Consider the following 25,862-nt stretch of genomic DNA (forward strand, 5'->3'; position numbering starts at 1 on the left):
GGACCTGGAACTAAGCGTCAAAGTGCCAAATGGAAGGCCCCAGAAGAGCCACTACCAAAAAACTCGCGTTTGCAGAAGTAAAAAATCATTTGTTTTTACGATTCCAAGGGAATTGTCCCCAAAGAGGTCGTGCCAACGGGCCAAACCGTCTATGCAAAATCTTAGCGTTTTGAAGCGCTTTTTGTATCGCATTCGTCGAATTCGCCATGAATACCGAGAAGGAGGAAGCTGGCTCATCGGTCCACTCTTGTAACTGATTTTTTGACTAGAAATCGCATTTTCACCATCAATCACTCACCGTGTTCGGCTGATAGGGCTCTTTGTGACTTCTACCTATTCGGAAAATTGCATTTGGCCATGAAAGAAAAACGTTTTACGTCCGTAGGGGTAATCCAAAAGGCTTGTACTGACATCCTGAAGGACATTCCAGTCAATGACCTGAAACACTCTTTTTTAGATCGCGTAAAACAGTGTATCGACGCCAGAGGGGACTATCTTGAATAAATAAACTCGATGTTACCAAAGCTCTTGCCGTTACTATTCTAGCTCAGTCCTGTTTATTTTGGACTTCACCTTCTAATCTGCGCGAACAAAAACTATCTCTTATTACCAAGAACGGAATTATACGCAATAAAAAATCCGCACGATTAAAAATTCAAAAAAAAATTATTAAATAAAAAAAAATAAAAAATAAAAAATAAAAAACAAAAATAAAAAATAAAAAAAATATAAAAAATTAAAAAAAAAATTATAAAAAAAAAATAATAAAAGCACACACAAATGTGTCTAATTTTTTTGGCCGCAGAACAAAATTTAAATGGTAACATCATGAGAACAAAAAACGAACATATTTACTCGAAAGTAGGCGGCGCCAAGCCTTTCAATATTTTTAAAACACATATTGCATTTTTTCGATATCCTGCCGTATACAAATTTGTGTAACTATTTACTGCAATATCTTGCTTTCTTGCGTTTTTGAAAATTACCGTTATAGTGAGGCGGTTTAGCGTATTTTCAATACCAATCTTCATTGGGCCAAGTACAATATATGTATATATGTACAAACATTTCCTCCAATTAATCTCAATTGCCACTTGAGCTTTTGTGTATCTGGACGGGCATAGCTAAAGCGATTACACTCGTCCTTCGGAACATTTTGGTATATGTATGTCGTCTACACATCTATGTTGATTCCAACGCTTATGAACTAGTACACGTGGGTATATTGCAAATTTTAATTGTTTTGTTTTTCGATTTTCTTAAAATTAAATTAAAATTTGATTGAAACTAATTGCAAAAACTCGTATTGGTCTAAATACGAATAGGTATTTATATGCACATACAAGAATATGTTGCAAGGTATACGGTAGGTATGTAAGTGCATTAGTTTACATAAATTCAAAAACTTATTAAGGCTATTAAGTACAATAGAAACATTCAGTTTTTGTTACTGATTCACTATTAAATATACTACATTTAAATAATTAAAAAACTATGTAATTTTAGTAGCTGCACTTATTGCATACAAATTCGGGTAATAATACAAATAAAGCTTAACACTTAAATAATATTTCATCAGAGCTTAGTTCGTAAATAATTCTTGTCAGCTGAAAAAATTATTTACTGTATTTTCTTAATACTACAGCATTTTATTTTTAAAATTAATTCTAGCATGCTTAAGTCACTAATTTCTAATTATTGTACAATATAAATAAAATCAAAGTGAATGACGAAGTGTGTGTGTGTTTTTCTTCTTTTTGTTCTTTCTCAAAACGAGCTTAATAAAATATAAATGTGCACAATTAGCGCGTATCTCTATTAGCACTCGGCATTATACCATACAACAAATAAAAAACAAAAAACGCAATTTTGAAAAAGTTTTTAATGCATGCTAACACTAATTACTGATGAATCTATCTATTTTTGAACAAAAAGCCACGAGGTGACTCTGTAAAGCGTTACGAAAATAATCGACACTCAATTTTATACAAAAATTAATTCCCCTTTGATTTGAATTGCTAATAAGCGAGTGTAAACCTATGTGCCTCGGGCTTCCCACATTACAAGTCTCCTAATCTACTAACTAAGTGTCTCGGGCTTCGTGCCGTACACTGTACCCGCATTACAAGTCTCCTAATCTACTGAACACTAACTTTTCCCTATAAGGTAAGGGACACCTCACACATTTTGTCATTTTGTATGCTTGTTTTTTCGTTTGTTATGTTATCATTTCGCTCTACCGAGTTGTGCTTAATTAATTTTTTACCTTCTGCACTCCGCTCTATCCTTTGTCCACCACTTCCCCTAAGCTAATTACCATATTGGATAGTCCAAAATTTAGATTAAGAAATTTGAGCAAATTGAAAATATATTTTTTTAAGGCAAGAAGAAGTGGTGAGAGCTTTGCAAAAATATGTGTTCCGTGAACGATTAAGCAGACTAGGGTTGTTTTCTTACCGACAGCTGTTTATGATATATTTGTGCACTAAATATAGTACCAACAAATACTTGAGACATTTCAATTGAAGAGCAGCGACGGTTCTTCGCCTTGTCATTGAGTCAAGAGGGTAGCAATTATCAATGCTTGTAGTTCAGACGAATTATTTGAAAAATTTTAAAATTGCTTTTTCGTCAAGTAATTGATTAATTGTAAGCACTGGGGTAGATGAACACCGGACTGGGTAGATAATAGTACTCGTACCAATTTAAGCCTGCAACGTTTGAAAAATTAATATTTAGGCGCAGATATAGAAATATTCTGCACCTTACCAGGTATACATTTTATTGCAATAGGGTTGTTGTTTTTGTAGAAGCAATACTAAGCCCTGTCAGTGTAGTGTATATCACCGGTCGTCTTCGTCCAACTCATCTAAAGGTAGGCTCAGAAGACTTGCTGTTTGGACAGGTTAGGTCCAGAGGGAGAGGGGTGTTAGATGAGTGGATGTGGTGGGGCAGGACATATGTTTAGTATGTCGGGCTCAATTCTGGATAAGTAGGAGTTTAGTCTGCTACAATATCCAAAACGTAATTGTGCCAGTGCTATAGGGTATTAATAGTTCCTTATAGCTGCTGTTGTCCTTGTTGTAGCTTATTAAACCGCTATTCTAGAGCGATTGTAATGCTGTCAACAGCTTTAAACACGTCATAGAGGTGATTGCTTATGTGTTTAAGTCAATTCAATATTTTTAAGCTGTGTCCCATCACCAAAACATCCACCGCTTATACCATTTAGGCGAGTAATATACGTTCAAATAAATTCTCCTTTCTACGGTTAATCCCTAAATTAATATAAATAGATCACTGGTTATAAAAAAAATTGTATCGATATTTTTTTACCGAATCGAAGTCGCAACAATAAGACATTTACAATCGTATAAGAGAGAGAATACCGCCATTTCAAAATGGTTGAAGTTGAATATGGAAACGTTACATGAATATGGAAATTTCAGTGTTCTAAAACTTACAGCGACCATAATCACTTTAGCAACACCTTACAGAGTTACCGCCCAGCTACAAAAGCCTGACTAGTTAATTTGTTCTATGTTTTTTAGCAGAATTATTTAATCTGAAATAAATAAATTAAATTATTTAATCTGATGTCATTCCGGTAACGTGAGTCGAGTGTCGTGAGAACGAATGAATTTCGCCGTTATCTTTGCCTAGTAGCAATAATATTTGTAAAATTATAAATTAATATAATTTTTTTTTTTTTTTTTTTTTTTGTATTTTGATTTCTAGATATAATTCGGATTCTCATTTAAAAATGCTTTACCTAAGCTGGCTTGCTTCTCTTAAGTTCATAAATTAGTAGAATCGAATAATTTGCTAAAATTACGCATGTGCTTGTATATATAAGTATGTAATCGTTAATGTTAATAAATACTCTATTTTGTTTATTAACGAAATTGCATTTTTGTTTTTGGGTTTGTTACAAAACACTTGTAGTTTTTAAGCGTGGATAAGACTTTGTTTTTGTTTTATTACACTCATTTAGTAAAGCTTGTAGCTATTGTCTGATTGGCAAAATTAAAAATATTCAAAAAATAATAATAATACGCGTAGATACATATGTAAAAACTATACTGCGGATGGTATAAAATAAATACGATTGTGATGTAAAAAAACCTAAATACTAAAGCATAAAATATTTCTTTACTCCTATTCTATATGTCTATAAAATCGGAGTTTTTTTAAGCAAAAATGCACTGCGCATTTTGCGAAAAGAGCACAGAACGTATGTACGAGGGTCGTCAAATAAGTACCCGTGTTAATAATAAAGATGCAAATTTCTTTAACACCTAAAAAAAATAAGATATCTAAGTCTACATCTTCGTTTGAGCAGAGTTATTTTCCCCCCGAGCTGTGCTTTCATGTTATGGGATAGAAAGCAGTCACATGGAGCCTGTTAGGCCGAGTACGGTGAGTATCTATGCTGCAGCAAATTTCATGCAATTTAGCTGTTATAATTCCGCATGAATGTGCAGCTGGTGGTTTATCGTAGGAAAAAACACTTTCTTTTTAGAAAAAAAAAATGTAATTATATATGAAACAAAAACAAGTACAAAAATATATAAAAAAAAATTTAACAAAAAAAATTATAGAAAATCCATTGTTTGGCCTGTCTAAGATGGGCAACGGTCTAACTTTGCTTTCATTTATTGCGCATATTTTCCATACAAAATAATAAGCGCATTTCGAATTGATATTGCAGTTTTTCAACCGATTTATCGAGGAACGTGAAAAATGTGTGATGAAATTAGCTATCGAATAAAAACTAACCTATAAATCGACCGCAAGTTTACAAATTGGAAATCACAACTTTCCTCTACAATGTCACCTGTAAACCGTTAAAAAGCTTAAATACATAATCTCAAGTACTCAATCTCAAAATTAAATATCGATAAACCGAAAAGTGTGATTGAAGACCTCTTCATGAAAATATGGATATCATACATGGTTTTGTTCCTGATGATTTGTGGGCGGTATTCGCGAAAGATGTGACTTTGACTGTAACTGTGCAGTAACATTTGCTTGACTAGCAGCTTCAACCTCGATAATCACATTTTCTATTAAATTAAAAGCATTCGCAGATCTGGTAAATGATGGTCTCATCTGTTGCTGATAGTCATCTTGCTGTCGCATAGGCGAATGTATTAGAATCGTAGATGATGAATGTAGTTGTTCTTGTTGTTGTGATTCATGAGGACTGTTGATAAGCGTATAATAAGTTGCAGGGGGTGTTATTATCAGTTGGCTAGTTTTTGGGTTAGTTTGATTAGTTGTTGTTATTGTAGTGCTACTGTTTGCATTCAAATTTGTAGCTGCTATCGGACGTATTTTTGCGCTCTGCTTTGATTTTGCGGATTTCGGCTCCATTTCGTGTGCTATACGTTTCTTCAAAATATCGGAGGAAGTAGTCAGAAATACTTTTTCATCCATATCATATTTTCGCGGACGTCCGCGTTTTCGTGTCGAGCCAGCTTTTATAGGCGTTAGCGGTGGTGTTGTGTTTTTTATGGTTCGCAATCTATGCGGTTTTGCCGATAATGCTGATGGTTGTGTATCAACTGTAATCAGTTGTGGTTGACGCGCTTGTTGCTGTTGTTGTGATTGTATTTCCTGCCCATCCACCGGATGTGGTTGATTCTGTATCAGCGCGCTCGTTGTCATCATTGATTCCATCCTTTGGCTTGGTTCCACATTTAATTGACCCTGTGGTTGTAGCTGTATTTTTTGAAATTGTAATTCCGTTTGGTTCTGTGTTTCTTGCTTTATAAGCTGTTGCCGCAACTGTTCCAGTTCGGCCTCATGCTTTTGTTGCATGCTGTTGATCATTCTACTCGTATTTGTGGTTTGCAAAAATTGTATTGATTGCGGCTGTAATTGCACTTGTTGTTGTTGCTGTGCCAGCGGCGAGTGGCACGACTGCGCTGACATCAACCCATCTCCTGCGGGCATTTCATTTGCCAATGGCTCAGTTTGCGGATTAAAGTTTGGCGTGAAACTAATTTTCGTTTCCGTATTATCTCTTCTATTCACTAGTTTACGATTGGGCCTCACCATTCTTAGCTTGCTGGCATCTGAAGGCTGTGGTAGAACTGTGGTAATAGTGGTGGCATTACTCGTGCTCATATCGGTGGGTTTTACACGTTCTACGACATCTGCCTCGGCCAGACCTTTTATAGAATGTAACTGAAGCTCGGTTATTGGGTGATTTTCACCGAAATTCGGTTGCGTTTGCGGCAGCTGGTAAGTGTATTGTATCAGCGTTTCTTGTGCGGGCACATTTTTTGCTGGATCACTGCTTGACAGTGGTGAAAGAGCAGGTGGTGCATCTATAGAACGTAGACGTTGGTATGAGTTGGTGTGCTGCAGTGGCGTTGCTAATAGAAATCTAACGTTATTGCTGTGTTGCAGACTACCACCAAGTGCAGAGTTTTGTGGATGTTGCTGTGAGAATAATTGTAAATTTTTAACACTATCAATGGTGATGAGCGGTGTTGATTGCTGCAAAAGATTTGAGGTACCACTAACGAATTGTGTTGACACTTTGACGTTGCCCGCTCGCTGCTGCTGCTGCTGTTGTTGCTCCAGCTGCCGATGGCCCCCATCCGATCTGTAATGTAACGTGGCGGTTTGCTTACTTCCAGCATTCGCTACTACCTGTGGCGTATGATTATAGTGAATGTTAGGCGTGGTTTGCTGACCAATGGTGTTGCTTTGCTTTGAGGTGTTGCAGATTTTAGTTGATTTTTGTGCCGGTGTGACCACTGCTCTTTTGGACGCTGTATTAGTGCGGACTTTTGCTACTTTTTCAGTCTTTTTAGTCACCACTTTTTTACGACAGCGTTGTGTGGACTGAAGCGGTATGTTCGACGGCTGAGTGGTTATTACCTGATCGTCAATTGTTTGGAATATCATCTTTTTAATTGGTTGCCTACCTTGGCGATCAGGTGGTAAAGTTATGACACTGCCAATTGCCGTGGCGTTACTATTGCCTAAGTTGTTAGCGCCACTTAATTCTTCAATTCCAGACTCACTACTACCGATAGCTACAGTGTTAACCCCTACACTGTTAACCATTACCGTATTACCCGCTTGATCTTTAATACTTCTGTCAACTCTTTCCTCATAAGCGATATCTCTGCAGCTCGAACTGTGCTCTTGCATTGGCCAACGACTATCTTCGTTACTACTTTGGCTCTGTTGCCAGTGTTGCATTTCTCTATTCTGTTCCGATTCAGCCCAATTATAATTTTTATCCTCTACCGCTCGCCCCAAAGCCAGTTCGAATGCGTTCTCCAAACGTTGCGTATTTATACTTTCATTCGATGAGAGTATAGTGGAGTTCTCATCAAAATCAAATGCTACCGCATGCTCATAACCCGATGCACCTTCATCGGTTAGCAATGGCAGCGGATCTATATTTATAAGCTGGTCTTCATTTGCAATGTGAAACTCGGCATTAGTTATGCCCGTCATGAGCCCGTTGGTTTCAACTTCGTGCCAATTCGAATACATTTGTTCATTAGAATTGATTAAATGCACTTGTTGTTGCATTGATTGCTTTCCATCTCCGCCGCTACCACTGTATAGGTCCACGGCATTTAAGGCATTAAAATCTATATCTTGGGCATTTTCAGCCAAATTGGTTGGATTTACCACAGCCGTTGGTATAACTGATGGACTGATAATGTTTGTTGTGTGCACAGTTTTTGCTGTAGCTGTTTGTGTTAATTGTTTTAGCAGCGCATGGATACGCGCTCTCACTCCCAGCATTGGAGATTGTTGCTCTTGCAAAATGCTTAGCGCCAGCGAGAGCTTTTTCACCATTTTCGACATATTCGCCGTCAGTATAATGCATTCGTCGTTATCGTTAAGTATCGATATAGTTCCATCTTTATGATATTTCAGTAAAAGTGGCTGCGAAATGGCATTCCCTTCATCATCGAATTGTGTGGCTTGCGCAAGCAACGCGGCATGTGCTTCCGCTAAGGCCTCTTTGTCAACATACAAATTGCGTGCAGATTCTATGATACCGGACACATCGATAAGCGTCGTCAGTTGTTGTATATACTTTTCGAAATGGTAGAGATTTGCATACCGTAGCGGTGTAGCGGGATATGCAGCCGGCAATGCCGCCGCAATCTGATTTGTACAAAATTCTGTACCACAAAAAGATACTGACGCATTCGTAAACACTACAGCGTCCGTTTCTTCTTTCTCCGTCAACTCCGGTGTAGTATTATCGCTTTTGCGCTGTGGCGTGACAATCTGCACACGAGTCGACGCTCGTGCACGCGTTGCATTGCGTGCAGTTTGAGATTGCGACTTTGACCTTTTTGGTATAGGAGATGTTGACTTCTCTTTTAATATGGCAGGCGCTGTCGTACATGCTGCGATTTCTGAACAACTATAAGCTATGCTATCTGTCATTGGGGCTGCGCAGTTCTCGGAAGTGTTACACGTTTGCGATTGCGGTGAGCTTGTGCTCTCAATAGCTTCCGACGAACCGCTTGCCGTGTTCGGGTCAGTGTTTGAAAAATTAAAAATCGGAGTTGTCTCGGAGATCGTCGTGCCAATAGTTGTCGTTGTTGGCTTTATTAGTGGTAAAATCGGCGACAAAGATGACAGCGATGTCAGATGTGGAAGCTCAGCCGAAGTTGTGGGTATAACAGGCACTAAACTGTCTTTCTCAACAGGCTCGCACTCAATATTTTGCACGGTTTGTTTCGTTTGATTAGTGGAGCATATTTTTATTGTTGGGAATGTACTTGTTTGGGACCCACAAACATCATCCACCGGTAACAATTCTACATTTTGCTCCGTTTTTATTTGAGCAACGTTTGAGTTTAATTGTAGTGGTGAAGAAGTTATGCAATCTAACGCGTCTGTTTTTTGGTTGTCTGCTAATATAATGTGGCTTTGTGGCTGTTCAAAGCCCATGGAACAATCCCGTTGATCCACTTCCATGGCGATTGGCAATGAAGTTAGTTGTGTGGTCTGCATTGCTTCATGCTCGACAAAGCCAAGGTCGTTAATTTGGCTCAGGTCAGCAATGTTCGCCCTGCTACGCGCGCCATGGTCTATGCCAAATTCACAGCTTGTAAATGTCGGCGTATTATTAAAATTCAAAGCAGTTGTATTCGAACTGGCAAATAATTCCATTTGCGAAGTTGTTGGTGCACACGTCATATTAGTATTTGGAAAATTTGTATTGCTTTCAACTGTGAATAGTTGCAGATCGTCAGAATTGGTAGGTGGTGTGGTATTCGTCAAGTTTTCAGTGAATTCAATAAGTTCGTTTGTTTTTAACAAATCCGCATCGGTAGTGAAGGTTGTCTCCTGTTTTTTTAAATTTACTGCACTGCTTTCTGACGAGTTTATCATATTCATTAAATCGGTAGATTCTTCTTTAATTTGATGAGTGCTGATGATCAAACCATTACCTATATCGAAATTCTTCTCTGCATATTCCTTTGATTTGAACATATTATTGGTGTCGTCAAAGCCGCTAACTGCCTCTTTTGAATCATTCAAGCAAACAGTAACAAAGAATTGATCATCATAACTTGTTAATATAACTTCATTAGGGTGGTTTTCATAATTTGGCAAGGGACTATCTTTAGTATGCTGCACTTCTTGTATAGATATTAGGTCTTGTATTCCTCTCCCTTTAAATTCTGGCATTGAAATGTTCTTAATGTTAGCCGCACAGTCCGTCCCAACACCCTTACAAGACTCCTTATAAGACTCCTCATTCATTGGTACATCTGGCTGATCCGGAACTGAAACTTCATGGGAATGTTCCATTTGAACTACGTCCACGCATTTTTCTTGATCTAAAAAAGCGACTTCACTATTTTGCCCTTCACAAACTGCAATTTGATGTTCGAAAGGCTCAACATTTGAAGCATCCTTTTCTTGATTCTCAGGTATCACTGGTTCAAAATGATCATTTGTCAGAGTTTCTAGCATATCGCAATTTGTTAAGCGATCTTTAAAAGTTAGCTCCTGATGCGATTCTCTTGCGTTATTTTCAGCTGTATATTTGTCGTTACCTTGAACCACATCTCCCGGAATACTCTTCTTTAATCTCTTTTCCGATGATTCTTGGCTTGTGAATTGGGGAAATACCTCAAAAAAATGTTCTTGTGCTTTTGGATCTTTATCAGTCTCGCATGTATCAACGCCTTGCAAATTGCCTTTATTTTTACTTTTATGCTGGTTTCCAATATGGCTATCAGTATTATTCTGACATTCGGTTATCAGTTCCATAATTTGATCTTGACAACTAGAACTTTTGGCTTCTTTTTCTTTTCCCGCTAGTGGGTCAATACCATCAAAACGATCTTCTCTGGTCTGTTGAATCGGTTTTGTTAATTGTTCGCTGCTTGCATTGTGCTGATAATCTATTGGCACGTTTGCCTCGGCTCTTTGCTGATCATTTGTTGTTTCCAATCTTTCGATTTCATCACAGACGGAGTTTATTTCTGAGGCGGGGTCTTTTTCTGGGGTTGATTTTTCAAATTGCGCCTTAAAATTTTCAGACGGCGGCCTTTTCACTTTGTCTTCAGCCCATAAAAAATGTTCACACTTAACCAACTTATTCTTATTTTCAAAAACAATTGCAATAGACCTATCTGTTGCTTCATTTGGTTTATGTATTTTATGTTCAGTTAATGAATTGACACTATGTGATATTCCCGTTACTAGATTGTCTTCTGCCGACAATAGCATTGTTGCATTAAACAAATCTTCTTCCAAAACACCTGAGATGTTTCTTCGTTTTTTTAATGGTAGACTTGGTGATTGGCAACAATTTTCACGAGAGACTAACTGACAAGGTGATGTTAACCTATCAGCCGAAACAATATCTCGCTTGCTTGAATACTTTTGAAAAATCTGCGGATCTTGTTCGTGAACATCACTGGGCACATTTGGTGTGATGGAACCTGTAGTTATAATGGTTTTAAGCTGCGTGTCTCTTCTTCTAGCTAATGCCTCTAAAGCCGCCTTAGAGGTGGAAGGTTTCTCAGATAAATACCAGTCCTTAGATTTTCTATAATCAGCCGTTATTTCGTCTATCCTTTTTATTAAGGCAAGGGGTATCGAAACTTTAAGACTTGTTATTGACATCGACTTTTCATTATTTGAATCACCGCCGATTTCTGTCGATGTTTGTAAAGTATTTTCTAGAACCCCGTTATCCTCTACTTCATAAGATTCTTTTGTAGTGCTGATGTCGACGCTATTCAGTATCGATGGTTCGTTTTTTACGTGCTTATCGTATTGCGAGTCATCCTCATTTCTTATAACCATCTCGAGTGGCTTTATAGCGTAGTTGTGCTCCAGACTAGCCGCCGTTATATTATCTATAATCGTTGTCGGCATCAATTCGGAAAGCAAGTCATCATTGTTTATAATAACATCGTGTTCTAAATCTAATAGCGATATCCCATGGAAGCTACTGCTTGTGCTCGATAGTAGTTCGGCCACTGGTGCTTGGGATTGCACCACCTTAAAGCTTGATGGCTGACTTTTGAATAAATCTGTAGTTGAAGTGCTGCACGAGCAGCTGTTTATGGAAGAACTTGAAGTGTCACTTCCGGTGAAACTAAAGCTCACACTACTACAAGCAGGCGTACGTCCATCGGTTGGTGTTTGCACAGCTCGCGGTATTTTTAAATTTGCATTTGTTATAATGCGTGCCGGATGGTTATATTCTTCTAATAGTTTATCAGCTTCCATATTAGTTTTCAAAATATTTATAGAATCGGAATTGTTTAGATTTTCAGTTTTTTCATTCATTTCATTCTGTGAAACGCTCAAATCGATTGTAGACTCCTCGTCTCGGATGCATTTATGAATGCATTTAGGATTACATTTGATTACAGATTTGGTGGGACTATAAGAATCGGCCAGTTCCAATGTTAAGCTCGTGAAATTCGAAATATCTACGAGTTGCGCATCACTTTTTTCTGGTAGTGAATTCGAGTTTTCGTGGCAGGTTATAGGCGCAGACTCGACACTTTCGGCTAACAAAATATCTTTTGAAGGGGCCGTAATAACTTTTTCATTCGAAGAAGAATTTACATACGGCTGAGTTAGATCTTGCTGATATTGAGATTCAGTCTCAACTACATTTTTATTAACAGTAGTCGGAACATTAGTTTTCATAACTTCATTAGACTCTTCTGACTTTTCGCTAGTTTTTGAACTCTCATGTGGTATTGTACCTTCGACAGGCAAACTAACGTCCGGTTTTACCAATGCATCGACATTTTGAATAGATACCTCTTTGCTGTTTGCCGTTGGCACACTTTCTACCTCTTTAATAGGCTGTGCCTCAATTTTTGTGGTTTCCACTGAGTTCAAATTTTTAGTTCTTATACTCTTGATACTAATCAATGGTTCAATGAAAATGGTCTCAAAATTGATTACATCTTTCTCTAGCGGTGCTTCAAATGTAATTTCACTGTCACTTGACACTTTCTCTGTTTCTGTTTCTATTTTTCCATATTTCGTACTCCTTGCAGTACCTTTTTCGGGGATGGGTGTGGTGTCATCCAACACAGTTTCAATTTGCGTGTTTTTTTGAAAGGCATTTTTTGGTGATTCCTTTTCTCCCCTCGGTTTTGCGGATATTTCTTTCGTTACTTCTGCAACACACTCTTTCCTCTTTCCCTTCCACTCCAAAGTTTCCAGTATTGTAGTTTCCGTCTCGATCACTTCGATCGCTTTATTACTCGAAGTGTTTGCTACATTTACACATCTTTTACGTTTAGTTGGCACTGCGTCTTCTTGCAGTACTTCTATTTTTGGTCTATATTTTCTTCCACGCATAACAGACGGTTTAATCATCGGTTCTATAACCGCATTATCCGTCTCCATTTGCAGGCTAGAATTAAGCGCAGCCGCTAGTCTTCTTGTTATCGGACGATGCGACACATCGCCAAATTGTGCTTCTAAGCTTGGCACTTCTTGAACAGTTGGTGTTGGTGGATTTACCTTTTTAGCTGCTTTTGTGGGCATTTTGGCTCTTGCCAAGCGTATCTTGATGCAACGTTTGCTCAGCGTATTCGTTATAGTCTTTTTAGTAGTCGCACATTCACTGTTGCTGGTTGGTGGTGAAGCACGTAAACTCGTATTTTTTACCACTTTCCATTGTTCGCTTCTACGCAAACTATATCTTTTCTTTAATTCAAATTTGCTCGCACCAACGCTGGGAGTGTGACTCTCTGGTGACACAACTAATTCAGCTGATTGTTGCGCAAAAGGAGCACTCTTTTGGGGTGTCAGAGATTTGGAAACGTGTTTGCCTCTCACTACTACATTTATGTCACTACGAGATACTGAATTCTTTGCTGCCCCAACGCAGGAGTGTGCATGACTTATTTCTGCAGGCAAAACTGTTTTTTCTATATCTTTTGAAATATTTTTTGTAGCCGTTAACTGTGAAATTCTGGACGATGTACGCTGCAGTTTCAATTCAGTTTTTATTTTTTGTGAGTTTACGAATTTTTCAAAGGATGAATGAAAAGTTGGACCAGTATTATGTGACAATGGCGGATTGGAGTTAACAGATGTTGCTTTGTTAGGAACGCTGACTGTTTTGCGTAAATTTAATGACACTTTTTCTTTATTTTGCTGTCGTGCAATGCATTTTGCTGATTGCTTTGCTACGGTTGGTTTTGACATTTTTACATTATCGTGCGTCAACATGGCCGCTGCCCCTTTATGAACAATCGAAATTGCACTTTCATTGACCGAGTCATTCATGATTTTGGGGTAATCGCTTGGCAGTCCTTGACCGCTTTTCCCATCAGTAACCGAATTTAACGGCACGGCGGAAGAGTTCTGTGATTTTAGCGACATTATGACTGATTCAAATTCGGAGCCGACTATTTTTACATGCGTACACTCGCTAACTGAAGTTAAACCAGTATCCTTATTAGTCCCTCTGTCAATTATAACTTTTTGACCTATTGTATCACTTTCACACGCTGTTGTATGTTTGGGTATTTCAATACACTCTGCAGCAAGTTGGTCTACAGTCGACTGAGTGGATTCAATTTCCATTTGTGGTACACTACGGCCAGTCGCAGTACTAGGACATTTCTGAGCTGCCGCTTCGGTAAGTAGAACAGCTTCTGCAAGGCGCTCCAAGTTAGTTTGGGGACTTTTATCGCCAGAGCAATAAATACCAGTGGTTGTGAATTCGTTGGCTGCTTCAAGAGGTTCTTTAGAAATAACCTGCGTCGACGTCGGCATGACGTCCTTTTCAACAATATTAACACCTTCATTTGCAGCTTTTTGGCTTGTCGCTTTGTTACTTTTCTCAACAACTGCCTGTTCTGCGTTAGTAGTGCGCTCAGCCACCACATTAGCAGCCAAATCATTTAAACTAGAGTTAGCTGTTTGTAAATTTTTGGAGCTAAATACAGTTGATTTCTTCCCAGACTCATAATTGCGGACCAAATCAGTACTTTTTACTTCACATTTTTCCACATTTTCACTCTCGCCCTCAAGTGTCAAATCCAACGCTTCAACAGCGTTTACAGCCGCTACCAAGCGGACCAAGCCGTCACTGGAACTATTTACAGCACTGGAACTAAATACTTCCTTATGAACTTCTATAGCTTCAACCTTGGCTATGGATTTCCCATTTGTAAGCGAATTGGTTGGGCTTTCTATGCATTCTATTGGCTCTGTTTCATTTGTATTGGTCGCATTTGTGTTTTCTAAAATTGCTTCGCTTACAACAACTGCACTAGTAGGCGCTTGATCAGCAATTAAACTTCCTGTTACTAATTTCTGATCCGCTGTAATTTTATTTAATGCCGCATTTCGATCCTTTTCAACATCGCTGCGCATATCCTGTTGCTTTAGGAAATTTTCGTTTCTAATATTAGCGGAAGTATTTTGTCCATTAGTTGTTTCACACTCATTAGCAAAAACATCGTCTTCGTTTATACTAATATCAGGTGAGATTTCTTTAATTTCTTTATTACTTTCAGTTATATTGGCATTTGCGTTATGTAGTTTACTTGGTTGGTCATCAAACTTCGGAGCTGTTTCTTGATTTACGGAAGTATTGCACGATAATACGCTTATTTTCTCTTCAAATCGAATACCTTTTTGTTGCTCCCCTCCACTTATTCCCTCTATATGATGTGTATCATCACTGAACTCAGACTTTTTAGTAACTTCACGTTCTTTTAACGAAATGCTTTTCTCCGAATTTTTTAAGAAAATTACTTCGGCAACACTAGTCCTTCCTCCTTTTTCTTCTTCGGCTGTCGTTTGCGTTACTTGAATATCGTCATTGACTTGGGCTATTTGGTTTTTGTCGGACTTTGATGTGTTAGTATTGACATCTAAACTCCCTAACTCTGCTTCCTCTGCAATCTCCTCGCTTTCGGTAATAAACGTACAGTCTTTGGTTGTAACAGAACTAGAATTTTTGATGTTTCTAAGCTCCTCTGAAGTCTCCACCAAAATTTTTGAATTTTGGTCTACCTTTTCAATAATTTCTATTGATTTATCTTCTCCTTTATCCGTTGCTGTTTGTACTTTCAATTTGGGCGCTAGCAAACTCGTAGTTAAAGTGGTATTGACCATCCCTACAGCTCCTAGAACCTGCTCTTGTTCTAGTTTTCTAGACATTTTTTCATCAACTACTGTTGTATCAGAGCTGCCTTGAGTTACACATTGAACTTCAATTGGACGACCTTGAGCAGCATCACCGCTTTGAGGATATTCAATATTTCGTTCGATATGCAAGTTTTCAGAACCTTCAAGCATCTTATATGCTGTGTTTTGAGAAGTAGACTCAGTGCGTGTAAGCATATTTTTCGATTCGTTTGATTTCTTTGAACCAACTGCGCTCTGCTCCTTTAAGTTATCGCTGTTCAAAGCTGGTTGGCCTACTGATATTGGGTTTTCATGGCAAACCGAAACCACCGTTTCATTTTCTATTGCGATTATTCGTTCCACATTTTCTTCTGATGATGTTGCTTTTTTATTTTCAACTTTATTGCACTTTCCTAAACTGTGTACATCTTTTTCCACATTAACGTGAGTGCCGGATTGCTGAGTGTTAATAGCGTTTAAATCAATCGCTAACTTACTTGTATTTTTCGAAATATTTTCGTCATACAATTTAATTACACATTGCCTACACTCATTTTCGTTTGCCTCACCACCTATTGGTTTTTCAAGAATAGTCTCCAGTTTTTCTGAACCAATCGTAGCGATACTATCAGCGCTCAACGGTAGGTTTTCACTCGTTTCACCTCCTGTGCAACTTAGCTCAGAAAACGAACTTTGTTGCTGGAAACCTCCTTTCTTAGTTGATTCCAATGAAATTTTATCACTTTGCATATCACCAAAAACGACCATTTTGGGCAATAAATCCTTATACTCCGAATTAGGTTCCTGCGCAATTGTCTCTGTGCTACTCGTACAAATATCACTACCCACATTGCTTTCAAAAGAGGTCGCCCTACAGTCTTCTGAACTTGTACTCTCTATTGTAACTAACGTTTGGTTTTTAATACACTTTTCGTTTACAGCTGCGTTTGTATGTTCATCTGCCGTATTGGACTCTAAATTTGGGCCTGTCGTTGTTGAAACATTCGAATTTTGCTCCTCCATTTCGACTTGGTTTTCCAGTTCTAAAATTTCTAAATCACTACATACAGTACTATCATACAGCATATTTTCGACATTTGTATTACATATATAATTGGTTGATGAAATATCTTTTGGCCCATGTATTGTTGTAGATCGGTTTGAAACATGACCCGTTTTCATTTTATACTTTTCATTTTTACAAATATTGCTATTAGAAACTGATAAATATGGATTTGGTATATCTTTTATATGGGCTTTTATACTTTCAATTGGTTGAGTAGAAACTGTTAATTTATCTTTTTTCGTATTTGCACTAGCACTAACATCAATAATATGATCATCCTTGGAATCAACTATCATTGCAGATGAACTTTTTAAGATTTTAGGTTTCTGTATTTTAAATCTGTCAACAAATCGCCTACCTTTTTGTGCCATTTGCTTAAGTGACTCAGCTGTTGAAGAGGTTGATGATGAAGGTGATGCAAAGCGAGGCTGTGGTGAACTGGATAAAATAGGTTGTTGGTGTTGATTGTTGTTTGGTATTTTATTGAGATGTATAGCTGGCTTTATCGGCAATTTAGTTTGAGGACATCGCGTGGGTCCAATAGGGTTATCGTTGAATTTCACTTGTTTTTTCACTGGTTTATGCCCGACGTGCGTGTGCTAAAAAATTTGAGTATTATTAACAAGAATTTCATAAGTTTTTTTAAGTTTCAAAGGAAAAACAAAAAGTATTAAAGAGTAAAAAAAAAAAAAAGATATGAAAACCAAGCTAAAGCAGTTAATGGAATGAGAAGGTGCAAATGTTAAATAAGCTTTTTTCGAGTACTAATTTGTAGATTCATACTAAGGGATTTTCAAATTCAACTTTCCTCACTAGTGGGGGATTGCAGATACTTACCACGCAAGTGGATTGTTTCTATATTTACTTACCACGCTAGGACAGGAATTCAGATTTTTTCTGCGTTTACCACACTACTAATGGATTTCATAAGATTTTTCGCCACACTACTAAGGGAATCGACTTATTTCATGCCCACAGCGAAGCGAATAAATTTGCGATTAAGAAAGCCGCGCGGCAGTTAACTTGTGGTGTAGAAGCTAAAGTCGGCGGAATTATTCGTTTTGTTTTTTGGCACGTATTTAATTCAGGTTCAAGTCCTGAAGTCGTATTTTTTTCCTTGCACATTTTTTTTTACAATTCAAACCAGGAAAGTTTGGTAAAATTTTTGAGTTTATTTTAATTAAAATTTCTTTAAAATACTGTTTTTTTTGTATTTCATAAATGGAAATTTCTTTTCGGTATAAAATAGTTCATACTGGATATGACCTGATTTTTATATAAATCAACAATCAAAACAGAAAATATGTACATATGTCTTTAATCTCTTTCATCAAATCCAAATTATATTGATGAGAAAATATCATTCTAATATCCGTCCAGAAAGCCAAACGCGCATACACACATACATATGCATATAATTACGCATACAAACTTTCAACTAACGCAGAATACAGTGACTCACAGCTATTTCGTGTGAGACAATATTTTTACTTCTCATTGAAAAATAAACAACAAAAATGCAATATTACAAAAAAAAAATTTTGCATTTTATTCTTTATTCACTTCTTCGTGTAACGGGACAGAAACAAAATTCAAAAATATTATCAAAGAAGAAAATATATAGCAACAAGAAAAGCTCTTGCAAAATCGTCTTCACAGCTTATTTCGTTTGTTTCAATTAACCGTTATTTAAGAGTAATACAAAACTTCAATTGACTTTTGATTTGTTTTTTACCTGCTTAATATGAAAGAGCAACCCTGAAACCATCCGCAGAATTCTTCGGAGCAACGGTCGAACGGCTCGAAATAAGCCTTTTATAAGCGCAAAAAATAAAAAGGTTAGAATACAGTTCGCAACGGAGTACCTTGGAAAGCCAGACTTATTCTGGGATACGGTTAGCTTCTCTGATGAGAGTAAATATAACCTATTTGGGTCAGACGGAGAGGTTTGCGTGTGGAGGAAACCAAATACGGAGCTCCAAACTCAAAATTTACGTGGTACTGTAAAGCACGGCGGTAGTCATGTGATGGTTTGGGGGTGCATATCGGCAGCAGGAGTTGGAAGCTTGCACTTCATTGAAGGGAATATGGACAAAATTCAATACCTAAATATTTTGAAAGCAAATTTACTTCAGAGTGCTGAAAAATTGGGCATAAGAGAGAATTTCAGCTTCTATCAACACAACGACCCAAAGCACAAGTCGGGTGTAGGGCAAGCATGGTTGATTTGGAATTGTCCACATGTGCTCCAAACGCCACCCCAATCACCAGATATAAATGTAATTGAAAATTTATGGCACCTGCTTGAAACAAAAATCAGACTTTATAACATATCCAACGTAAACGACCTAAAAGAGGCCCTAAAAACTGAATGGTATAAGATTTCCCCGGATTACACAAAAAAATTGGTTTCTTCGATGAATTCTCGTTTAAGAAGTATGATAAAACAAAAAAGCTACCCAACAAAATATTAATTAGACTTTTTTTAATATTTAGATAAGAATTGTTTTTAAGTTTAGTATATACACGAAATAAGCTGTGACTTTGACTTTGTATTAATTTTTGTTTTTGTTATATTTTTTCTTATTTTGAAACATTTTTCAAGTATTGTTTTTGTCCCGTTGCACGAAGAAGTGAATAAAGAATAAAATGAAAAAAATTTTTTTTTGTAATATTGCATTTTTGTTGTTTTTTTTCAGTGAAAAGTAAAAATATTGTCTCACACGAAATAAGCTGTGAGTAACTGTAAGTGAGTTACTAAGAAAAGTTCAGTAGTCATTATAGATTAGCGCAATCGTGAAAGGCGTATCGTGTATGCAATACATCGTCCCATATTTGACTCAGGTTCAAGTCCCTTAGGTATTTTTCTTTGTTCGATATTTTTATTTCATTTTTTATATTTGGTTTAATTAGAATAGATTTAAAATAGTGTATTCAGCTTTTCTAATACCTGTTATTTATAAATTTATTTTCTATATAACATTATTCATACTGCCAGACCGCCTTCTTGTCCGTCAGTGAAAAGATGGGATATGTATACCCTATGAGCAAAAAGAACCGGGAAGGTGATGTTGACTGTTTTCTTCGATTGCCAAGGCATAGTCCACAATGAGTACCTTCCATCGGGCCAGACAGTCAATAAAGAATATTATTTATCCGTTTTGAAGCCTTTGAGAGATGCTGTATGTTGCAAACGGCCGGAAATATGAGCAAACAATTCTTGGATTATGCGTGATGATAACGCGCCATCGCACCGATCAAAGAGATCACAGAGATACGACGAAGGAGCTGAAGGCCATGTCGGCCTACCGGGGCTGTTTGGAGGACTGGGTTAAACGTTGGCACATGTGTGTTGCTTCAGACGGGTCATATTTTGAAGGAGATAATATAAATTTGCCTGAAATTTAACTCTGATATGTTTTATTTAAACATTCCCGGTACTTTTTGATCATAGGGTACATATATGCGGCTTTGCTGACAGAAATGTGTGATTCACTGGAATTGTTCAAGTCGTATTAACTCGCGACTGTCGAACAGTTAGAAGACATATTTACATACATATAAGGGTGCATACATACATACGGCCACTCGACATGACAAAAATTCAAGATTTATCAAATATTGGCAAATAATTCCACGCGAAATATTCCAATATTGACTATTTTCGAATGGTCGCGAAAATTGGCATATGGGCGGCTCGTTTTATGAATGAAATTTAAATATGAGCTCGAACTTATGAATGAACTTTTTGTTTTTGTTCTAAATTGTTCAGCGCCGTCGCTGATAGAATCATGGCCGCTGCGACTGCGTCTACGAATGTATTTTGTTTTTGTAGTCGCTAGGCTTACATTTTAGCTTTGGGCGACATGCGCATGTGAGGTATGTGTTTTTGTTGTGTTCTAGAGCATTTTAGAATGTGTGGGGGCAAAGCGGCCATCGCGTTGCACTTGCTGTTGCTTTTGCGTCTATCAAAGTATTGTGTTTTTGTAAGTACAATATTAGGAATATCGATTGAGAACTTATGGGCAACGAGATTTCAAGGACAAAAGTCCGAGAAATAATAATGAATGGTTTCAATTGGTGCAGCGAAGCTGGGAGAGCATATCTGTTGAAAGATGCCAAAATTTAATACAAAGCTTGCCGAGAAGACTGCAAAATGTTATAAAAAATATGGGTTATCCCACAAAATATTAAAATTATGCTAATTTTGTTTAACTTTTTGAAGATATTTTTAAGTTTTCCTTGTCGTTTCTAATTATTTGACCAAGATGAATTTGTGTTTAGTATTAAGTTTATTTTTTTTTTAGGATTGTAATAATGGTGAACATTTTTTATGTTAAACTGAAAGACTACATGTTTTTGTATTATTTTCGCGTCGCGCGCATACATATCTACGTAGACATCACAAACCTTTTGTTCACAACGCAGGCGCAGAAATAAACGCTCTGCGTATTTATCCTCCCCACGTGACTCGCCATCGATTCTCGGCGTAATTTTTTTTTTCGTTTTTAAATTGGTTTTTTTTTTAATGTAATCGTAAAAAAATATGTAATAAATTTTATGTATCCGCTTATCATTTCAAAAGTAACAAAAAGGTAAAAAAATAAGCAGTCGCAAACTTTTTTTTATTAATTTTTTTCTTTAAATTCGTTTTTTTTAATGTAATTGAAAAAAAAATTATGTAATAAATTTTACGTATTCGCTTATTATTTCAAAAATACGAAAATAGTAAAAATTTAATTGGTTTAATGTCGAGGTGAGAAATGTGTTTTGTGTTGAGGTGAAAGATGTGTGGTGTTTCTAATTTTTGTGTGGGCAAAAGTCAGTGAGGTGTCTATAAACTCGGTGTGCTAAATTCCCTTACTACAAATCTTTCAAATCTCAATTGTACTAAAAATTCTTAACAGTAACATTTGCACCTTCTCATTCCATTAACATTCTCTGCTATAACACCGCCGTAGCCGAATGGGTTGGTGGGTGAATACCATATGTTAAGAATCATTTTCACAAATGAAATTTTTTTCAAATAAACGTTAAATACCATCACGAACGCTAACAACTATTGGAAATTGTATGCTCTTACAACTGCTTAGCCGGTTTTCATAACACCGTTTCATCATTTTAGAAATTACTAAACTTACCACTTGCTTTGTGCCATCTTCATTATTTTGTTTATAGCCTTGCTTAACTCCATCTTTCTCCTTGAAACCTACATGGCTATGCCTTACCGCCTGCACATCATCTTCCGGTAACAATCTCCGATTAGGATGAGGTAGCGCTTGAGAGTAGATTACTTTGCCCAAATTTGTTGTTGTTGACGAACTGGTTAATGGCAAAGAATGATACTCATCTTCATCATCATTATCATTCTCGTAATATCCATCACCTTGATCTTTAGCAGTCTCACGACTTTGTTGCTGCATTGCAATTTTTCTCGATTCACGTTCATTGTCACCTGTATGGGGCAACTCCATATCCTCGCCCCCAAAACGCTCTGGCCCAATATCAAGGCTAAGTCTGGGTGAGCTTAAGAAGTGCATATTTTGCTTGCTGCTAACGGTGAAGGTGTTAACGATCAGCGGTAGTGTACCTTCCTTTGCTGATGTTTTTGTACCAAGAGTTATCCTGTCATCATCATCTCTTAATCTTGCATGAGAGGATTCTGTACGAGTTTGGGGACGACTTGTATTTAAACGATTGTCATCACTGGAATTAATTTGCTTTTTAGATTTGGGCGCAAGATAAGTTCTAATGCCACTAGGAGAGAGTACACTTGTAGGTGACACATCATCTTCAGAGGCAACTTTATCATCTGTGGAACTACTGTCAAGACTTGTGTAGTCAGTGTCGACACCAAAACAATCTTGATAAGATTCTGTTGGATCTACTATGCTGCCCGAGAACAATTCTCCATCCGAGTCGGAATCTAAGCAAATAATATTTTCTGTTTCATCTGCCTGCACTCTTTCTGACGCTCGCTCTTTCAATTCCGCAAGCCAATCTAAAGGACATTCCACGTGCTCTATTATGGGCTGTTGATCATCTTCTACAGTAAGATCCACACACTCAACTGGTTCTGGGATACTGACTCCCAGATTTACAGTCCTTTGATGTTTAGTTTCAGATGTGTAGGTAGCACCAAAATCCCAGAATGGTTTATTTATAACGTCGTCCTGAAAGTTTAAGTTAAATTTATTAAAAAAAAAAAGAAAAATATTTGCTTTAGAAAACCATTTGTAATTACTGGTAGCTGCTCAGTTTTATTGGTTTAGTCATTCACTTAAGAAAACATGCAAAGCAGAAAACAATAATGGCGACTAACTGCTCATCACTGCTTCCACTGTGAAATTTATCTTAAGCATCAGACCTTTTACTTAAACATCATAGTCAAAAATAGGAAAACTAATTATTTTCAAACAAGACGCTCTGCAAAATAGGACTTAAACAAGTAGTTTTTCTACATAGATTCTTCAGTGCCAAATATGAGTGTCGGAAGTAAAGCTCCCGCATTGTAGATATTTCTTTACATTTGGACGAAGAAAGCGTCGAATAAAAGGCTAATTTTAATAATTATTGCAAGCTTTGTAAAGTATTACAGTTGTTGTGTCCTTGGATGTCGTGAGAAGCGATAATTTCTTACTCCGTGACACAGTTCACGGATTATTTAGGTGATTTAACGACTATCGTAAAAACTTAAATGATTATCGACATGTCAAACGACCGAAATCATTATATTTATATTTTATATCTGGCAGAAGACTGTCACTTCAGCTACATTCCCCGTATATGGTATGTATGGGGAATGTTTATGCTGCTAAACAACAACATCATATTTTAACATTTAACTTTTGTTTCTCTTATTTTGCAAAGTCCTATTTACTATACTATGCATCGTGCACATACATATATATACTATATATTTTATACTCACAATAACGACTTCAATGTCATCATCCTCATCTTGCAAGATGTCATCACAAATTGCGGCCTAAAAATATAGAATGAAAATAAATCATAAAAATGCTATATGAGTATGTTTTTCGGTTTACTATGTAGTAACAAATTTCATTTTCACCTATTTATAAACAAAATTATTATATTAGCTTACATTTTTTAAGTCGTGGAAAAATTTTAGACTATTTAAAATGTCTTTGACAGCATTTTTGCGTGTGTGAATGGTTGGCAAATGATTCGCGTACAAAGGGTTCGTATGTAATGTCTTGGTTGGGCACATAAAATGTTGTGCTCTGTTTATTAGTTCCACTTGCTCGAGCGGATCTCGAAGCATCTCTTTCCATAGATGCAGTACTATAATATATTGCACGAAAGCCTTATCCGGCAATTCTCTTTGACAACAATTGTTGCTGGTCGTGGGGATTTCCACTAAAAACGTGCTACAAGGACGAAAAGTACATGAAATCAAGTAGTAATGTTGAAATAAATATATGTAAAATCCGTAGTGACTTACTTAAATAGTGGTTCCATTATAAAACGTGCCGAATACATATCGGGCATATGCAGGAACATTCTGAGTATATTGCCCTTGGCCAACAACTAGAAATTATTAAAAATAAAAAATAAAACATTAGGAAACACCAATAGCTTCTGCAAACTACTTTTTATACCACCTACCTCATCCTTCACCATTAAATGTTTATGTATAACATGTGATATGCGGTGGATTAAAGCGCATTTTTGTAGTTTTGTTAAATTGAAAGATAATCTTATTTCGAGGGAATTGTACACCGCAATTAATTGGCTTATGTGATACAGATAAACAGGGTCCTGAAAATGTGCGAGTAAAAATTAATTTTTAAAACATGATTAAGATAACTTTAGAGCAACATACCTCGCGACTAGAGGAAAAAATTTCATGGAACAAATCCAATAGACGAAAAATATTTCTCTTTAGCCGGCGACATAGTATCACTGAAGCGCCAACTCTTTCAAACTCATTTTTACAACCACTGAAAATAGTACGTCTCATAAAATTTTAATGCTTTAAAGAATAAATGTCAATCCAGATATACCTGACATAGAGACGAATAACATCAAGTATTTTACGCTTTAGCAATACATTATCTTTCACATCCGTGAGCGGAGCATGCAATAGAGCTCCGCGTATTTGGTTATGTGCCTCACGTATGTGCGGAAACAATGCATCTATGTACTCTTCTGGCTCCTTGGGGGCTCGCCTCATGTGACGCAAACATACCACTCGCCGTCCCCTAGTACTTTTTGTAGAGCGAGGTGTTGACATGCTAGTTACGCTTGAGTTGGCAGGTGAGAGTGCACGGATTTGCGATGCCGGAGTCGGTACGCACCTCACTGTATCCGAATCCGTCTCCGGCAGGCAAACCAGGTTATCATTTGAATTCTGTATTTGTGGACCAGCCACAATATCCCTTTGAAAATTTGTGTCGCACCGATTTTCGGTTGTTCCGCTAATTGGTGATACCACAGTCTCATTTTGAGCTCTCACTATTGGACTGAAGTATTTTACAGAAATGATTGGCTTGGGAGATTGCTGGAAGGCGTGTGTTTTTATATTTGCATTGGTACTTGTATATGGCAATTCATCACAATCAGTGGCTACTGTTAATGCTGAAAAATTGGTTATGTCCTTAATTACTGTACAACCAGTTGTCGCGGTTGCCGACACTGACTTTTGTGGTGATGCATTTGTTGTGTTTGGTGTTACGTTACTTTCACACGTGGAATTTTGTACTTTGTTCAACTCATTGCGTTGCGCGCTTGTCGGCGGGCCATCAGTTAAACGTACAACGGACAATAAACGGTTGATATCACTGGGTTCAGTTTCCGTCGGACATTCAACTGTACCGCTATTTTCCGCAGAATTACCATCATCATTGACAACACATGTGGCAACAACTAATGTATCTGATTCCACGGCGGAATTTTTTGTCAAATCATTTGCTTTGGTGCATCCTGTTGTCAATTCGGGGATCCCTTCTGCGGGTGTATCGTCATTTTTGTGGGTTTTTGTAGCTTCTTTATTCCACATGATGCTATATATACGGCGTCTGAAAATCATTTTGAAATAATTTGATTTTTAGGTACGAATAAACGAATTTAGAAGACTTAAAATTTTATGCTACAAATTTTTTCTTAGAATTTTATTTTATGTAGACATTCATAA

The 25,862-nt window shown here is 37.1% G+C and overlaps 1 protein-coding gene across 1 annotated transcript; it reads right to left on the reverse strand.

The window, feature by feature from the left end:
* Positions 1 to 1,553: 1,553 nt before the first annotated feature.
* On the reverse strand, positions 1,554 to 25,824 carry LOC129242254 (uncharacterized). Its single transcript, XM_054878812.1, has 9 exons — positions 24,733 to 25,824; positions 24,552 to 24,669; positions 24,335 to 24,487; positions 24,171 to 24,256; positions 23,811 to 24,096; positions 23,634 to 23,690; positions 21,844 to 22,875; positions 4,954 to 17,301; positions 1,554 to 1,607 (listed from the first exon to the last, which is right to left on the reverse strand). The coding sequence occupies exons 1-9, from the start codon at positions 25,755 to 25,757 to the stop codon at positions 1,554 to 1,556; spliced, it is 15,159 nt and encodes a 5,052-aa protein (XP_054734787.1). The 5' UTR covers positions 25,758 to 25,824.
* Between the last annotated feature and the right edge of the window lie 38 nt (positions 25,825 to 25,862).

Source organism: Anastrepha obliqua, chromosome 3, assembly GCF_027943255.1.
Source record: "Anastrepha obliqua isolate idAnaObli1 chromosome 3, idAnaObli1_1.0, whole genome shotgun sequence".
NCBI lineage: Eukaryota > Metazoa > Arthropoda > Insecta > Diptera > Tephritidae > Anastrepha > Anastrepha obliqua.